This window comes from Meleagris gallopavo, chromosome 1 (genome assembly GCF_905368555.1).
Source record: "Meleagris gallopavo chromosome 1, MGAL_WU_HG_1.1, whole genome shotgun sequence".
NCBI classification, from domain to species: Eukaryota; Metazoa; Chordata; class Aves; order Galliformes; family Phasianidae; genus Meleagris; species Meleagris gallopavo.
In genome coordinates this window covers 155,736,596-155,755,622 of record NC_139404.1, presented here as the reverse complement: position 1 = coordinate 155,755,622, position 19,027 = coordinate 155,736,596, and the positions used below count along the sequence as shown (strand labels likewise).

Here is a 19,027-nt window from a genome sequence, read left to right as displayed (position 1 = left end):
CATCGATGGGGGAGAAATGAGAAATTGCTTTCGCATCACTTGTTATATACATTCACATACATGTTCATTTGTTGTAATTATTATCCTTTTCCTTTTCTTTATCTTAGTAAATAGTTTTATCTCAACATATGAGTTCTAGTTTTAGACATGAGGAAAAACTTTTTCTCTCAGAGAGTGGTCAGGCACCGGAATGGCCTGCCCAGGGAGGTGGTGGAGTCGCCATCCCTGGCAGTGTTCAAGAGGCGTCTGGATGAGAAGATGCGAGATATGGTTTAGTAGCTAGTGGGAGCAGCGGTAATGAGAAGACGGTTGGACTAGATGATCTTACAAGTCGTTTCCAACCTTGTGATTCTATGATTCTAGTTTATTGTTTGTCTGTTTTTTATTTTCTCTCCCACAAAACAGAAATGAAAGAGAATTTCTATAAAACTAAAAGTAAGGTAAATAAACATTGCTACAGATACTTTGTTTAAATTCTTGGAAATCACGGTAATTTTGAGCAAAGAATGAACTCAAAACTCAGTTTCAGTTCTCTAATAACATTACATTTTTCTTTAAATGTAAGTAGATCTTAATTGGACCAAAACTATTGTCAGTTTTCCTGACTTGGATTTTGGCAGCAATTCTACACTGACTTACGTATGCTCCTTCTCCACCCTAAACATAGAATACAAAGTTATTTCACTATTTTCGAATGAATTAAACACAAAAGAACTTTTATAAGGTAACAAATATCATTTAATACCTTTGTTGTTATCCATTCCTCCAACAGCATAAAGTGTCCCAACTGTAGATTTTCTAGGTTTAGTTCTTGGACTTTGCATGAGAGTTCTTCTCTCTGGTAAAAGGTGATATTTCATGGCTTCCAGAATAAGTTTCTGGCATTCTAAGTCATCCTTAAAAAGTGCATGGTTTTCTAGGTCAGCCAGGATCTGTGAATGACAAGATAATTAATAAAAAATGCCTAGATCACAAAACTGAAGTCATATGTTTATAATTTTAGTATAGAACATAGTCTTTTGCGGGATTTTTTATTTATTTATTTATTCATTTTGAAGGACATAAAAGAAGAAAATAAATATTTAACTGAGGTTATTCTACCATTCCTTAAGACTGCCATCTGTCTCTTACTGAAAACACTGAAGAAAATAAAATATTTTCTTGTATGCTTCAGCCTCCAGGAGCTGTATGTTCCCAATATAACATTGAAAAGATGAGAAGGCATCTCTGTAATCATTCTGAACATGCAGTTACACAACATTTCCATATAACAACATTTTGTATTTTTTAATGCATCCTTTAATTACAACATAGTAATAATAAAAACACCCACAAACAAAGAAACAAGTTTTGAATGTATTGATTTCCTGCATTACTGGCAAAATTAAGGATTAATAATCTAGATGATGGAGCAGATCATCTTGTGGGAAATCAAACAGCATGTGTGGAACAACTGGGAGATCAGGCCTACACAGCATGAATATTCCTACAGTATTCTCCCAGAGAAGCTGGCACCCATAGCTTGGGCGAGTACACTCTTTTCTGGGTAAAGAACTGGCTGGATGGCTGGGCCCAGAGGGTGGTGCTGAATGGAGTTAAACCCAGCTGGTGACGGTTCATGAGTAGTGGTTCCTGTGGGTTGATACTGGGGCCTGTCCTATTCAATACCTTTACCAATGATCTTAATGAAGGAATTAAGTGCACGCTCATTACAGGAAGTGTTGAGGGTAGAAAGGCCCTACAGAGGGATCTGGACAGGCTGGATAGATGAGCTGAGGCCAATGGGATGAAGTTCAACAAGACCAAGTGCCAGGTGCTGTACTTTGGCCACAACAACCTCAGGCAGTGCTACAGTCTTGGGGCTAAGTGGCTGGAAGACTATGTAGAAAAAGTAGGGTGTTGATAGATGCTCGGCTGAACATGAGCAAGCAGTGTGCCCAGGTGGCCGAGAAGGCCAGTGGTATCAGAAATGTCTTGTACCAGAAATAGCATAGCCAGCAGGAGCAGGGAGGTGATTCATCCCTCTGTACTCAGCCTTGGTGAGTGCACATCTCGAGTACTGTGTTCAGTTTTGGGTCCCTCACTACAAGAAAGACAATGAGGCCCTGAAGCATATTATGAGAGGGGCAGCGAAGCTGGTGAGGGGCCTGGAGTGCAAGTCTTATGGGGAGTGGCTGAGGGAGCTGGGATTGTTCAGTATGGAGAAGAGGAGGCTCAAGGGTGACCTTATCACTCTCTACAACTTCCTGAAGGGAGATTGTGGTGAGGTGGGAGTCAGCCTCTTCTCCCACCTCTCTAGCAATAAGACTAGAGGGAATGGCCTCAAGTTGTGCCAGGGGAGATTAAGGTTGGACATTAGGAAATAATTCTCCAAGAGAGTGGTCAGATGCTGGAACAAGCTGCCCAGGAAGGTGGTGGAGTCACTGTCCCTGGAGGTGTTCAACAAACGTTTAGTTGTTGTACTGAGGGATGTGGTTTAGTGGGAAATATTGTTGATAGGTGGATGGTCGGACTGGATCATCTTATAGGTCTTTTCCAACTTTGGTGTTTTTATGATTCTGTGTTTCAATAATGTGACTATCTTCTTCATTGGCATAAAAGCTATAATAGGTTACTACATACAGATGGTCCATGAATACAGCTGAAAAAAAATTATATTTATATGAAATAAGGCTTTTGTGTTAAGTATTCAAATCAATTGCCTGTATAGACATATCCAGTGACATCTGAGATGCTATAAAACACCCCTGAAACTTTCAAGATACCATTGGATTAAGCAACCTGGTCTAACCTCATAGCTGACCCTGCTTGAGCTAGCATTTTGACTAGAGATCTCCTGAGGTCTGCACCTTTCTGAACAATTTCGGGATCTCACTGATACCAATCCAGAAAACTTTAACTGTTACGCAGATTCTGCACCACAACCACCAGATCCTTATATCAGATATCCTAAGGCATCCAGAATTGGATCAAACTCTCAATGACCATATTTAAGGAATTGAGTTCTACTTTTAGATGATGATCCCTATGATCTGCTGCTTACAACAAATTAAAGCAGGTTTTAATTGCATATGACACCACACCTGTACAGTCTGGAAGATCTTGTACAATACTTATTTAGAACTCCCAATTGTTTTTGGAGTGCAGCTGATGGCTGAGAAGCAGGAATATTCAGTCCCCTCCACAAATATACAAACATATGCAAATTACAATGCCATTATCTAAACACAGACAGCTAGATTTATTTTAAGGACTGTCAGCTACTTCATCTGGACTTCAATTGCTAATGAATAAAATGTGAATTTCCTTTATCAGCCTGTCAGCTTTTGGCAGGTAAAATGTTCTGTGATACCTAAAACATTACTAGCTGGTACATGTAAACAGCAGACTGCTGCTTCCGATTTTAGGTGCCAATCATGAACTGAATTTCAGTTACAAAGAAGGAAAACTCTTTGCATGTGTCTGGATTTCAGATAAGAAAAAAAAAAATCCTTTCGGAAAAAAATCACTAATAAATACTAATACGATAGTCAGGTTAAAACAATGTATGTGTGTATCTATAATATGAGTGGATGGAGATTTGAGGTGCCAGGTTGTCCTCTTTCTTACTGCAATAATACAAGGCATAAATGGAAGAGAAATAGATGTATGCAGAAAACAGAAGATATTTTTGTTCCTTTAGGGCAGCATATTTGAATAGGGCAACTGTAGGTGACCGAAGTCAACAGCTTGATATAAATGCTTGCAAAGAAATTGCACATGAATAAATTGCACATGAAAACATTCTTAAAGTTTGTTTACATTTTCCACAAGAAAATGACCATCTCCCAAATTCTGCTGCTTTTGATAAAAATGGAAGTCATTAAAATTTTATCAGGAAGTGCATTAAAACATGTACCAGTCTGAGATATTTCTTGAACTTGTATTATAATTGAACATATCATATGTTCACATTTAACCTCGTTAGTTTAAATATCAATATTTTATTCTCTTCTCTCACAGCTGCTGAGTGTTTTCATATTGACTGTAATGGATTTAGATAAAATGCAGTTTAGATATTTACGCAGTGTTGTATGTTTTTATATTCAATATTTTTGATCTATGGCTAGGTCAAAAATAGTAATTACTGGATTTTTTACTGTATTTCTTAATCTAAGTTTTACAACAAGAAAATTGATTCTATAATTACACTGTTTCATTTTTGAGATAATTTAATTTTCTTACTATGTCGAAAAATCAATTCTCACAAAGGTGTTTTAGACATTATTTTATTATTTAAATTATGTTTTTTTGTTTTGTTTTTTCTTTTTGTTTGTTCCTGTAGTAGCTGGTATGGTGCTGCCTTTTGGTTTAGGATGAAAAGAATGTTCCAATGTTTTAGCTGCTGCCGAGCAGTACTTATGCAATGTCAAGGACTTTTCCGCTTCTCCTGCCTTGCCAGTGAGGAGGATGGGAGCGCACAAGAAAGTGGAAGGGATATTCAATTCCATATGACATCATGCTCAGGAAAATAACACCGGGGAAAAGAAGGGGGAAGAGAGATACTTTGTATTATGGAGTTTGTCTTCCCAATAAGCTGTTATGTGTCACAAGCTCTGCTTTCCTGGAAGTGGCTGAACACCTGTCTGCTGACGGGACATACTGAAAGAATTCCTTCTTTTGCTTTGCCAGCATGTGCAGCTTCTTCTTTGCCTTGTACCTTGCACTTTTAGCTTTCTGACTCTGTCCTCCATCCCACTGAGGGGGGCGTGTATGCTAAGGGCTTTGTAGGGCTGAGCTCCCTACCAGGGTTAAACTATGACAGTTATTATGCAGTTCATGATGCTAACTAAGAATATTAAAGTGTGCTAGTTAACATTGTTAGTAGCTATATTTCATAACATTAATTTACAATTCATAATATTAAGATTCTTAATTCATTATTTTTGTGATTCTTTTTCCTTGGAAGTCCTCAGCACAGTACTCAGTAGATGAAAAATAAAAGATCTGAAGACAAGTCATGTTCAAAGTTCTAAATAGGATGAAGTATTCTCTTGCAATATGCTTGAACATGCATGTACCACTATTCAAGCACATACTGCATTCTGTCAACATTTACTTTATCACAATACAGGCACAACAAAGCTAAGAAATCAAATTATTAATTTCCCCAGAACAAATTTGAGATAATATGTTGTTACCTAAGCCTATACCTTTCTAATGCTTAAGGGAATTAACTGACAACAATTTTTGATTTTTTTTTTTTAAAGGCAAATATTAGCAAAGATGAAAGATCAACAATTCTATTTGGTGACTTCCTGACAGACAGCTATTTCTATAGTTTATCATCTCAATCTGCGCTCAGGCTCTTAAATATTTATCCCTATGAGATCTTCCAAGTGAATTACAAGTGTTTCATAGGAGTGATAATCAGTTGATGCTGTTCGGTCACAAAAGACTGAGGTCTCATGCACCAGACACAAACAAAGGCTGTGCCTTCTTTTGCTTTCTTGTAAAGAAATTCATCCTAGAAATGAGAAGCCATTTCTAAGTAAAACTTCATAAAACAGACAAAAACCTATGTTTATGTGCCTCAAAATAAAATTAAAAAAAAAAAAAGCTTTTGCGCAATTCATAAAATTATAAAAATCATTTTTGTTAAAAATAAAGAAAAAATAAGTCTTGTTATGATGGGATAATATATCTTATGCTCTATTTTCAACAGTGCAGATATGAGAAAACAAATTTTCAGAAAAATTCTAAATCATTTCCTTCTACGCACTCAATCTACCACACTGGCTAATTTGTGATAATCACTGGATTTCTGAGTAAAATCCTGTGAATTTAAAAAAAATAAAATACTTGAAATTAAAGCTACTGCTTAGAAAAAATAACGGAGTCCTATAAAGCCTACCGGTTTATCTTGTCTCTTTCAATATTCTTCTCTGTTTTTCTACTCCATAGTTATCTTTCCTTATTACAACAAAATAATCAATATATTGTTATGTAATCAGGATGTACATGATCAACAAATTCTATTAATAAGGATGTTTCCCTGGAAACCATACTATGTTGAGCTTACTATTTCATAGCTATGACATTCTTAATTAAGAGGGACTTACATCTAATATCAAGTGAAGATCTGGTTTTACTAACACACTGAAATTCACAGAGCTATTTCTTCTTACAAGAACCATGTTGATGATACTCCAGCAGTATTAAATTACAATGCTTTGGAACATGGCTAGAATTTTTCAAACTGGTAGTATTCTGAGAAATTTTAGTAACTTTCACTGTACTTATTTTTGCCAGATTAAAACAAACAAACAAAAAAACAGTATGAAGTTCCTTCCCAGCTGTATTTCTAATTTATCTTCAAAACAATGCTAAGAAAGCCGGCTTGCTTCATTTCAGGAAATCAAATTCATTTTGAGATCTGGAGTGAAAAGTAGCAAAGTACTTCCAAAATGAAAGGTAAGTCTAATGAATACAGAAGCAGGAATTTTGTATTGGTTCAGTGACTGACACTGGGACTGACAGCAGGCACGCTGTGGAACTGCACTTGTACTGCTGTGGGCTTTGCCCTACCTGGCTTGGTATCATCTTTGGATCCCAGCTTCTTTCCTGGAGAAGCAGTTCCACTTCTGCTCCCTGAAAAAACTCCCTTAACCCATCTTTTATGGCATTGATTTTCAATTACTATCTAGATGATTTAATTAGTTCCCTTGAATAATATCAAGTGAAAACTCACATATTCTAGAGAAATCACCATCTGAGAGAAAGGATTGGTCCTATCCTCTTCCACTGAACCTTTGATATCTAGAATGAAATTCTGTAGCTCCTAGGGAAAATGAAGATGCCATCCACCTGGGAAAGGAATATTCACTGTTCCTTTCCCTGTGCCCCACTCTTGGAAAAGTCTACAAGGTTATGGAGAGGAACACGAAGAGAATACAAATCTGTCCCACCTTGAGGGTGAAATGGGTCTATTAGCATCCAAGACATGGAAGAACCGGGAAAGACAACAATATTTGTAGCAGGAATACTGTGATAATATGGAAGAAATAGGAATTAAAACTAGTAGCACTATCTAAAAACACATATGCAGATCTGCAGCATCATCAAGGTTAAAGTAAATCCGTATCACTAATTCACATGTAGATTGAAGAGATATAAACAGAAAATAATTGCAAAAGTTGATGGAAAGTAGCCATTGCTTTTTTCTTTTCATTCATAAAAAACAAAACAAACTGAAAAAACCACCCTTATCTCTTCCTGTATCTGAGCAACACTTTTTCATATTCTTAAAAACCCATTTAATCATAATTTTTTCTTTTTCCTGTAATAGGTATACGAGTGCTGATCCAAAAGTAATGCCTTATGTTTTATTACATCAGCTCATGATGTCAGAGGCAGATGTTGACGGTATGACAGTAGAAGTTGAATCTTCCCACTATGCCATTGAATTTTGTGTCATTCCTCATGTGGAGAAAATTGCATTCAGTTACATTCATTTATGCTTGCTGAATGTGTATGGAGACCAAACAGTGGATGTGAGCACAATGAGGTGATGAAGTCGGTGGCAACACCAATATGAAAGACAAGCTTCATTTTGGATGACCATCCAAAATGTCACACCACAAAATGAGGATTATCGCGATCAGCTCATTCATACGTATCAATAGATTATGATGAGGGAACTATATATGGAGCTGAATATCAGTGCACTGGATATAATGGATATAATAATATCGTGCATTGGAAACAATGATGGCAATGTCAGAATATTGCAAAGTTTGCGTCAGGTGGGTACCATGAATGCTCATACTAGAACATCCAAGCTTGTCAGGACCTATTGAACCAATAAAAGGTGAAGATAAAAGTTTCCTGGATCACATCATTACAGGTAATGAGACATGGTATCATCACAGTGAGCTGGAGTCAATCAGGAGTTACAACGCATGAATACCCTATCAACAAAAAAGTTCAAAAAGCAACCCTCAGCTAGTAATGTGATGTGCACTGTCTTTTGGGATAGAAAAGTGGGTGAGCCTTCTGGATTTCCTGGAACTAGAATCAATCATCAATTCTGACCACTACATCATAATGTTGACTAAGCTGGGGGCTCAAGCTTCCAGAGTCAGGCCACAGAAGATGACAACCTTTCTTTTGCAACACAACAATGCTGTTGATAGAGCAAAAGGAAGGGATGCCATCCAGAGAGACCTTGACAAAATTCGAAAGCTGGGGCCATGTGAACTTAATTACGTTCAACAAAGCAAAGTGCAAGGTTTTGCATTTGAGTTAGTGTATTCCCAGATATGTATGCAGAATGGGAGAAGACCTCCTTGAGAGCAACCTGCTGAGAAGGACTTAGGGGTCCTTCAGGTCCCTTCCAATCCAAGTCATTTTATGCTATGCCTTACACCAGTCTGAAGAACATGGAGCACACTGACAATCTTGGCTAGCCATTCTACCACAGCCACAATGTAGTCCAGATTTGGCATCTTCTGACTTCCAGCTGTTCAGATGATGAAAGATGGACTACATGGGCAACACATTCCTAGCACCAATGCCATTGTAGAGGCTGTTAAACATGGGCCAACTCCCACTTAGAACATTGTTTTCTTGATTATTCTTCTATTGATTTACGTTGTCAGTCTTTAGGATAACACAGTTCAACTGTTCATCCTATCAAAAACATTTTAACAGGCTGTTGAGTATTTTCTTAATTACGTTTTGGTCTTCATTAAATTTTCTTGTTTTGAAGTTCTTTTCTTGAGGCAATGAATATGAACAATAACAAAGAAATATCTGAATGTTACACTATCCAATTGTCCTTTACTTGACAGTAGTACCTTACTTGATCATTTTACTTCCATAATAGATCTTGAAGTCTGGTCAATGAAAAGTTCTTACTTCCATTTCATGTTTTCCACTCCATGCCTCACTCTCTCAAATCAGATGGTATTCTAACAAACTCTTTTCTTTTGCCACTTGCAAGACGTTATCTTCTATTTCCAAGTGATAATTGCTGCCAAAAGGGCTAAGCATCATTCAAGGTGATTCTCTGCATATGTCCATACCTGTTTAGTTTGATCCACCACTTTGAATTGTCCTTAACAACACATAACTTCTCTATGCTCTGAGAATTAAATTCAGTACTCAAATACATTCATGTTACTGTAGGCAAAACGTTACTGTCTATTCTTTAAAAATTCTTCCTTTATCTAGATTTATCTTCCCTGTAAAAAACAGACTTGTGCTTTCAGTAATATACATTCCAATGTCATACAGAACACAGCATTAGTTTTATCTTAATCATATTAATAATTGTAAGAACAAAAGCTTAAATACTTTAAATGAACTGTGAGTAAATGAAATGCAGATTTATATGACATAATTTTAACAAAGCCCACGATTCTCTTTCTTGAGACAAACTGTTTCTGAAGTCACTTGACATCCTTGAATCAGAGAAACACGTTACCATATGAAACAAAAATCTGAAGAGGCATTGTAAGTTTATATATTGAATGATCTTCCAAACATATTTAATAAGCCAGCATCACTCTTTTATATGTTTTCTTCTATATGCAGATTTGATATGGCTGGTCATTATTGATGATCATAATAATGGAGCCATTGGGAACAAACTGAGGCTTCTGAAGGAAACATCACGATTGTTCGTTGTACAGATTAAAAGGAAAAACAAATAAATGATTTGCATGAATTCCTGGAAAGTATAGAAGTATTAATTTAGAACTTTTCTTAAACAAAATTGTCAGCCCCTTTTCAAAGTCTTACCACTTTTATGCTGCTTTAACCGATAAGAATATGCATCTCTAGACAGTAATGCTTATTACAATACTTTTTTATCTGTCTAAAACTAGAAGAAAAATAAGTATTCTTATGTCAATGTATTGGTTTACATATGAAAGTATTTTAGTTGATATGAAAGTTTATATGAAAGTATTTTAGGCAACTGATAGAAATGCCTGTAAATTGTTGTAACTGCAGATTTCAACATAATTAAAATTAATTAAACTTAAAATCAACTTAATTAAATTTAAAATTCTGATTAAAACTGTATCTTTTACCTATTTTCAGAAATGTCAGTTAGGTAGTTTATGCTCCACTGTAAGCATGAAAGAATTAAGTTCCATATAAAATACTATTCGCTTTTTCTATAAAAGGAAACATCTCTGAGCTACTTCTGTTCAATACATAATCTCTGGTTATAAAGACTAATTTTTAATAATGGTTAAGGTTTTTATTCTTCTTTAGAAACTTTTGAACATATCAGATGAACAAAACAGTGAATTAATTACTTGCATTTGTTTAATTCATCTTAACAGTTTGAAGAAATACTCAGTTTTCCTAATATTTATGCACACTTCCTTGACTGATCTGAACATTGGTTCCACACTTGGCAACTGATTAGCAGTTTTCATTTCATTTTTAATAGAGGTTAATTGATCTTGGAGATAGGATGTTTTTCAGGACAATTCTGAAATGATGTTAAATAGTTTTGCTATTTCTTTTTCCAAGAACAGCCCGAGATCAATCTTAATTGTTTCCAGTTAAACTCGATCTTACAGCTAGTAACAAAAGCATACTGAGCTAATATCATTAACAGCATACTGAATAGATCTATTTCTGTATGAATACCTTTTGTCATGCTTCATTTAATTCGGGATTCTGCCTGAATGAATACATCCATGTCTTCTCTAGAATTAAAATGATGGATGATATGAACAAGATCTTTGGCTTAGTTTACAATTATTGAATACCTATCATTCATAGTTAAAAACTTAAATAACATTGATGGTAAATAATCTGAATGTTAATCTCACTAAGAAGTTTTAAATCTGTGAAAACAGGCATGGTTTCAAATGTATTGTGATTCTATATTATTATAAATCTTCTTAAAAAATAGATATTGAATAACGAATGCTAGTTTACTTTATCTAGGAAATATACCACTTAAACTAATTTTCTGTGTCAGAAGTGATGGTAGTCTGAGTTTATGTTTAATAAAAATCCAATAAAATTGAGAGATAAAATAGCGTAACCAAAGGTTTTACTTTTTTTCTGAAAGTTCTGAATGCTTTGTTCAAATCAATTTGATTTTCTTTTGCAGAGTCCTAATTTTTAATATAGACTAACACATTCCAGATGGTTCTTAAGTCTCATTATAGCGTTATCCCAAATCACTGTACCTACTTAGCACTGCAATGTATAGTATGAAAACTTTACTGAAAATTCGAAAAATGAATATAAAACAAAGAGAAAATCCTGACTTAGCACTTATTACTAGAATAAATATATAAAATATTATTTTATATTTATAATTATTTATATATTACTCCTCAGGAATTTTCAAAATAATTTATATTTTTCACATTTTGCTGATTCTTTAACAGGCATTATAAGAAGATAAAATGTATCTCCCTGACATACACAATAACAGAAGTCGACATAAAAACATTCTTTGTAGGGCTCAAAAAGATCTATGAATGAGTTTTTGGTGACAAATCAGTATGTTTTTTTACCATCTCTTACTCAAAATCTGAAAACAATACTTATCTTAAATAATACTACATAAATGACAAAAAAGAAAAACAATAGTAGAAAATAGCCTACAAGTTAATTTGTCTTTCAGACTGAAGTAATCAAAATCAAAGACTCCTTACATATCATGCAATATTTTGGTTTTATTTTTGTCTTATGTTTTGTAGATTGATTTTTGCTTCATTTCCTACAGAAAACTACAGCCTAGTTTTCTTGCCTCTAGTTTTTTTTTTTTGCCTTTTTTTTTTTGTCATTTCTGCCAAACTTAAAAACCCTTAAAAACTCTTATTGCATAGTTCTAGCACAAAAGTGCTTGCATGCTTAAAAAATGTAATGAACACATCTCAGAACCAAGATTTTTCCTTTACTACAAATTATCTCTAAGATAAATTTTCTTCATTCAGAACTTGATTTGCAGTTAGATTTTCACTAATACAGATTGAAACAGAAATTTTCCCTCATTCTCTCGTTTAACTTAAAAACAAACAAACACAACAAAAAAAACACATAAGTTGTTATCTCTTCTGGACTCCTAAATATCAAGGTCGCAAGCCTACAAAGTGATCACATATACAGCTAAAATTTAAAGTTAATCTCTAAATCCTATTTTATCCAACCAAACTTTAGTAGTATTACTTCATAATCTTTCTGTTTTGCAAGAATTTGAATAAATTGAGCTAAATTCTACATAATCATCTGCTTTACTAATTGGACTGTTGTGGTTTTGGATTTTTTTTTTTTTAAGAGGCCTTGTGTTGAAATTTTAAAGGAAACTTATACTTATCCTTTTTTATTATTTGTTTTAACAGTCTTGAGAACAACATTTTTTTGAAGGAAAAAAGTATTTGGATTATTGTTATCTGTAATTTAGTATGCTCCATTTTGTTCTGTCTTTGACAATTTTCTTTAAGTTCACTGAACATTCCTTCCTTCTTATTGATGTTTAGTTACTGATTTAAATAAATCAGATTTCGGCCAGAGATTATTTCTAAGCATTTTTTCTGTAATACAAATATTCAGTAAACAAAACTAGGAATTTGTGTTGCTTGTGTACTCAACTGTTCACAGTATGTTCAGTATTCAATAATACTAAGAAATCCCTCAAGTTTTTTTGTTTTCTCAAAGGGATTATTTTATGCACACTTGAGGATTTTAAGAAAGTCTAGAGCTGATCACTCTTGAATAATATAGATAGAATAATATAATTTTAACCATTTCTGTTACAAGTAATCTAACTGTAATCTACTGCCTAGCCACAGCACATATTCATTTATCTGTAAGTGATAACATATTGTGAAGAGATCAGTTGCACAGTGATAACAGTGAATGCTATTGGACTGAATTTTGAAAGAAACATTTTTGTTTAATGTCTACCTAAACTCTGACACCTACTAAGCTGCTATTTTTGGTGATGAACTCCCTTTAAATATGTTCAGTGTTTAACTGACTGTTACTTCCAACCTCTTCCTCACACATTTAAAAATAATTTTATATTCAGAAGAATGTCTAAGCTGTCTTTCTACCATACAATTGAAATCATACATCCTTCCAGCCCTCCACCCACTTCAAAACTGAAGCTTGTTTTTCTTAAACTAAGATTGTGTTACCAAAATGAATATATTAGATAAACAAACACACATTCTCTGAGGCTTTGCATATCATATACAAATGAAGAAACTTCTTATTTTCTCCCATCTCTTGAATTAACTGAGTAATGGGATTGGAATATTCATTGTTAGCATTTGTGATAAGTAATTAAAATACGGTGTTAAAACTACTTTCACAACATTAGTGAGCCCATTTATTAATGAGCCCATTTATTGAAATCTCCATATTATTTTGTGTAAGTGGCTCCTTATTATCTCTTAACTCACTCTTTGAATTTTACTTTTATCTTATTTCTTAAATATGATCACAGCTTTTGGCACACACACACTGACTCTTTACAGACTAAGTGCCACAATCGAGTATGTCCTTGAAATGGACACTAACTTGAACAATTTACTTTTCAGCCTGATTTGTTAATGATTCAAATGCTTTGAATTTAGGAAAACATTGACTGTTTTAGTTTCTTTTTCCCGTGAATGATAACACATCTGTCTTTAATTATGTTTTTTTTTTTTTTTTACAACGATTTTTAAGTCAACATATTTCACTGCAGTAGCTGAAATACGGAGTGGAAAATCTAAAATGCAAGGTTTTCTACACTTAATTTTATAGATCTCAGAATACATATTTGATCTCATTTTGCTAGAGATCTCCTTATAGTAAATGAGGAGAAAAAATGTTTATGTCACAATGTACCTATTAAAGTAAATACCTACCTCAGGTGTTTGATATTTGATTTCCATACATACTGTTTTATGAAATGAATCTGTTCTAAGAATATCTTATCCTTTTTTTTTTTTTTTCCCCATCCATTCTTCTGGGGAAAAAAATACAAAAACGTACATACAATCATAATTCTCCAACTCATACATATTTTAAAATTCTGTTAAAGTACAACAAAAGAAATAAGAACAGTTACAGAGGTCACACAGTGTTTCTATGAAAGGCAATCAAATAGTCAAATAAATCACATTAAAAAAAAAGAAGAAAATATGTAAAGTAGCACCAGCAAAATGCTGGACTATGGCAAATTATTATCTCTTTTCCTTTGGTTCACAGATTAACGTTTTTATTTGAAACTCTTCTGAACCAAATTCTCTTTCCTTTTTGGACTCCAAGTGAAAAATGCAATAGAAAACTAGATAAAAGCATGCCAAGAGATGCCATTCAGTCAATAACAGGTAATAGCCTTCATCTGCAAGCTACTGTTTTTTTTTGGTTTTTTTTTGTTTTTTTTAAACTGGTTATATGTGGTTATATGTAAACCTCAGTTAACTTTAGTCTACCTAAACTGATACCATTTCAAAAAGAGTAAGTACAAAGAAACAATGCACAAAAGAATTAACTTTTCCCTGAGTAGTGTTTCCTTTTTTGAACAGGTTCTTCAGGCCTTACTAATAGATAAAAAAGATGGAGAAGAGAATCTCACCTAAAAATAGAATTGTGTATAACTTAAGCACCTTTTCAGTATAGTATATTTCAAGGTTAAACATCATAAATGCTTAAGATTAATAATAATTCCAGTACAAGTATGTAACTAATCACTGAAATGTTAATGGCTCCAAGACTCTTGCAAGTTTTTCAATGTGTTTCTCTATTACACAAATTCAACATCACGGAAAAGAAAGCAAGCAGGAAATGCACAACAGTGCAAAAAAAATAATGACTTAACTCTAGGGAAAGGTCCATCTCTTAAACTTCTCATGACTCTTTCTCCAGAAAGACCACTAAAGATATCCTACTACAGGATTCCAAGCATTTGCAATCCCTTTTCCTTTACTTACTTGACCACCGAGGTTCGCTGCTTCGGAGCCGTCCCGGCCAGAACCACAGTGACTAACCGCAACGGACAGGGCGCTTTCAGTCCGTTCCTTCATCTAGGGAACCCCGAGATAACAGAGCAGACCGGCAGCTCTCGCGAGAGCGGCTGACGTGAAGTGGGCGTTGCCAGAGCAACGACTCTGCATCCACGTCCCCTGCCTACATAAAGCCTCGGGGACTGAGAGGGTGTGTGAATCAAGTGGGCTGTTCAAATGTAGAGAAACAGAAAGCCACCCATTCACGGGACTACAAAATGAGGAGGATTGTTACCACTGTGAAGAGAGTGATAAGTGCGGGGGCACCCGTTAACAGGCTGGTAATAGGATGAGGGCGGTGCCAGCACTACCGGCAGCAGGGCAGGGCTGATCAGTCACACCCCATTAAGGCTACCCGAATAGTGCTGGTGAGTCTGCTGTTTTGCCATGGCTGCACCCCAGTGGAAGGCTACTGCCACAAAAAATGTGGAGACCCAGACGGAGGTCCCATGCACACATAAAAGGAAGGCTGCTGCTAAGAAAAATGTGGAGAGCCAAACTGAGGTCCTGAAACAAGATGTTAGTGTACAGATCTCAGGCTATAGTGAGTGCCAGAGCCTGGCCTTTACAGTGCTACGTGAGGGAGACAGCACTTGTGTAAGATGCGGCCAGCTAAATGACTTACTCAGCCTTGTGGTTGACCTGAAGGAGGAGGTGGGGAGGCTGAGGAGCATAAAGGAATGTGAGAGGGAGATTGATTGGTGGTGCCAAACCCTATCAACCTCAAATCTTGGCAGCCAGCTGAGGCTCCACATGGAATATGTCACCCTATGCGCCTTGCAAACAGGTGACAGAGGGGAACCAGCAGACAGACGGTGTTCCTGCTGCAGTGAGCCCCATGTCCTTTCCTCCCCATATCAACAACTGGGTGAAGAACTGGGAGGTGTGGGGCGGTAAAAGGTCCCTGCTCAGCCATGTAGGCTCATCCTCCTAGAAGTTCCTCTGTCGCCCCAGCTGCCCCTGGAGAACAGGTACAGTCCTCTGCAGGGACAACTGGACAGTGGCGGTGATGATGGTTCTCCCCAGTTGGTGGTGTTACCAAACTCTAACCGGACCTCACTCAGCATTAAAAGCTCATCGGCCAAAGAAAAAACGATGTGTCATTATAATCGGTGATTCTGCTAAAGGGAGCAGAAGGGCCAATATGTAGACTAGACCCTCTACACAGGGAGGTCTGTTGCCTCCTGGGAGCCCAGGTTAAAGACATAAGGAAGAAACTTCCTTCTCTAGTTCAGCCCACGGATTACTATCCCCTATTGCTGTTTCAGGTAGGCAGCGATGATATAGGAAGAACTTCACTAAAGACTCTGAAAAAGGACTTGAGAGCCTTGGGGTGACAGGCAAAGGTTTCAGGAGCACGAGCTGTGTTCTCCTCTATCCCTCTAGTTATAGGGAATGATGAAGGACTAAATATGATGGGCCAACAGATTAACACCTGGCTCTTAGCGTGGTGTGCCCAGCAGCGGTTTAGGTTTTTTGACCCCTGCTCTGTTTGCATGAGACCAGACCTAATGGCAACCGACAGGAGTAGCTTCTCCCACTGGTGGAAAGGGGTCTGAAGATGGGAGTTGGGAAGATTCATTGATAGAGCTTTAAACTGGGTACAAAGGGGGGTGGGATGTAACTGGGGTCACTAGAATGGAGCCTGTATGTAACATCCCAGTTCATGTAGGAGAGGGATGTGCTAGTAAGATCCCACAGTCTTGTGTCTTGGTGAAGGAGGAGGATGACTCACCCTTCCTGTGTAGAAGAACACAAAGGTTGCTTTGAATGTGGTGTCTGTGGAAACACCTGAGTATGGTCATGAAGGTGTTAGGACTACTGCCACTCAAAAGGAGGCCCAGTTCAGATGCTTTTACGCTAATGCACGCAGCATGGGCAATTAACAGGAGGAGCTGAAGGTCATTGTGTGGTCAGAAAATTATGATATAGTTGCCATCACGGAAACATGGTGGAATGACTCGCACAGCTGGAGTGCTGTGATGGATGGATACCAACTTTTCAAAAGAAATGGGCAAGGCAGAAAGGGTGGTGGTGTAGCCCTCTGTTAAGAAAGACTGTGAATATATGGAAATTAATGATGGTGATGAGAGGGTTGAGAGCTTATGGGTCAGAATAAAAGCAAAGGCCAATAAGACTGATATTATCGTGGGAGTCTGCTACAGGCCACCCAACCAGGATGAAGAGGTGGACAAGACACTTTACAGTTGAGTAAGGTCTCAAGGTCTCTCCCCATTGTTCTTGTGGGGGACTTCAGAGACATCTGCTGGATTTATAATACAGCAGATAGGAAACAGTCCCGGAGGTTCCTAGAGTGTATGGGAGATAATTTCCTGACACAGCTGGTGAAGGAGCCAACAAGGGGAATCAAAATCCTGGATCTGCTGTTTGCTAACAGAAGAGGTCTTCTAGGGGATGTAAAGGTTGAAGGCCATCTGGGGCATAGTGATCACGAGATGCTATATTTCTCAATGCTTGCTGAACCAAAGAGTGGAGTCAGCATAACTGCCACCTTGGACTTCCAGAGGGCAGACTTTAACCTCTTCAGGACCATGGTTGAGAGGGTCCCTTGGGAGGTCGTTTTGGAGAGCGTGGGAGCCTAGGATGGCTGGGAATACTTTAAGGAAATAATTTCAAAAGTGCAGGAGCTGACTATCCCCAGTTCACGGAAAATGAGCCGACGGGCAAGGAGGCTGGACTGGCTGGACAGAGACCTTTGGCTGGAACTCAAGAGCAAAAGGAAAGTTTATGGTTTCTGGAAGAGTGGGCAAGCTACTTATGATGATTACAGGTGAAACTATGAAGGGAGAAAATTAGAAAAGCCGAAGTCCAGCCAGATGTGAACAATAAATATTTCTATAAATATATCAACAACAAGAGGAGGGCTAGGATGAATCTCCATTCCTTGTTGGATACCGAGGGCAACTTGATGACCAAGGATCAGGGTAAGGCTAAGGTACTTAATGCTTTCTTTGCCTCAGTCTACTGAAGACTTGTTATTCCCTGGGAGCACAGCCCCCTGTGCTGGTGGGTAGGGATGGGGAACAGAATAGGCCCTGCATAATCCACGATGAGATGGTTTTGGACCTGCTGAGAAAGCTGGATGCTCACAAGTCCATGTGGCTGGATGGACTGCACCCTAGAGTGCTGAGGGAGTTGGCAGATATGGTTGCCAAGTCACTCTCCATTATTCTTCAGCAGTCCTGGCTAACCTGGGATATCCTGGCAGACTGGAGACTGGCAAAGGTGATGCCCATCTTCAAAAAGGGCTGGAAAGATGTTCTATCAGATCACCTCGGTGTTTGGGAATGTTATGGAACGGATAATGATGGAAGCCATCATGGACCAGTTAAAGGTCAACCAGAGGATAAGGCCCAGTCAGCATGGGTTTACAAATGGCAAATCCTGTCAAACAAACCTGATTTCATTCTATGACAAGGTGACCCGCTTAGTGGATGAAGGTAAGGCTGTTGATGTGCTCTACCTGGACTTCAGTATTGTCCCCCACAACATCCTCATGAAGAAGCTGTCTGCCCACAGTTTGGATGGGTGTACGCTCCTCTGGGTGAAACACTGGCTGGATGGTCAGGCCCAAAGTGTTGTGGTCAATGGAATTAAATCCAGTTGGTAGCTGGTCACATTTGGTGTCTCCCAGGCCTCAGTACTGAGACCGTTTCTATTTAACATCTTTATTAGCAATCTTGATGAGGGGATTGAGTGCACCCTCAGTAAGTTTGCAGACAACACCAAGTTGGGAGGGAGCGTTGATCTACCTGGGGAGAGAAAGGCACTACAGAGGGACCTGGAGAGACTGGATTGATGGGCCAAGGTTAACTATATGAATTTCAATAGAGCCAAGTGTTGGGTCCTGCATTTCGGTCACGGCAACCCCAGGCAACTCTACAGACTTGGGGAGGAGTGGCTGGAAAGCTGCCTGATGGAAAAGACCTTGGTGTAGTGAAGGACAGTTGGCTGAATGTCAGCCAGCAGTGTGTCCAGGTGGCCAAGAAGGC

The 19,027-nt window shown here is 37.4% G+C and overlaps 1 protein-coding gene and 1 long non-coding RNA gene across 7 annotated transcripts in view; one reads left to right on the top strand and one right to left on the bottom strand.

Moving 5' to 3' along the window:
- LOC146545737 (uncharacterized) overlaps positions 1-13,889 on the top strand; it is a 38,094-nt gene extending 24,205 nt beyond the window's left edge. For both annotated transcript variants that reach the window (XR_014880962.1, XR_014880963.1), the window contains 2 exons: positions 6,292-6,453; positions 7,328-13,889. This is a non-coding gene — a long non-coding RNA (uncharacterized LOC146545737). The remainder of the gene's footprint in view (positions 1-6,291; positions 6,454-7,327) is intronic.
- KLHL1 (kelch like family member 1) overlaps positions 1-19,027 on the bottom strand; it is a 275,645-nt gene that overhangs the window by 58,446 nt on the left and 198,172 nt on the right. For all 5 annotated transcript variants that reach the window (XR_014880961.1, XM_085215759.1, XM_085215758.1 and 2 more), the window contains exon 6: positions 746-932. Coding sequence is in view for 4 of the 5 variants with exons in the window: in XM_085215759.1 (XP_085071885.1) it covers positions 746-932 (187 nt within the window). In the remaining variant the exon portion in view is untranslated. The remainder of the gene's footprint in view (positions 1-745; positions 933-19,027) is intronic.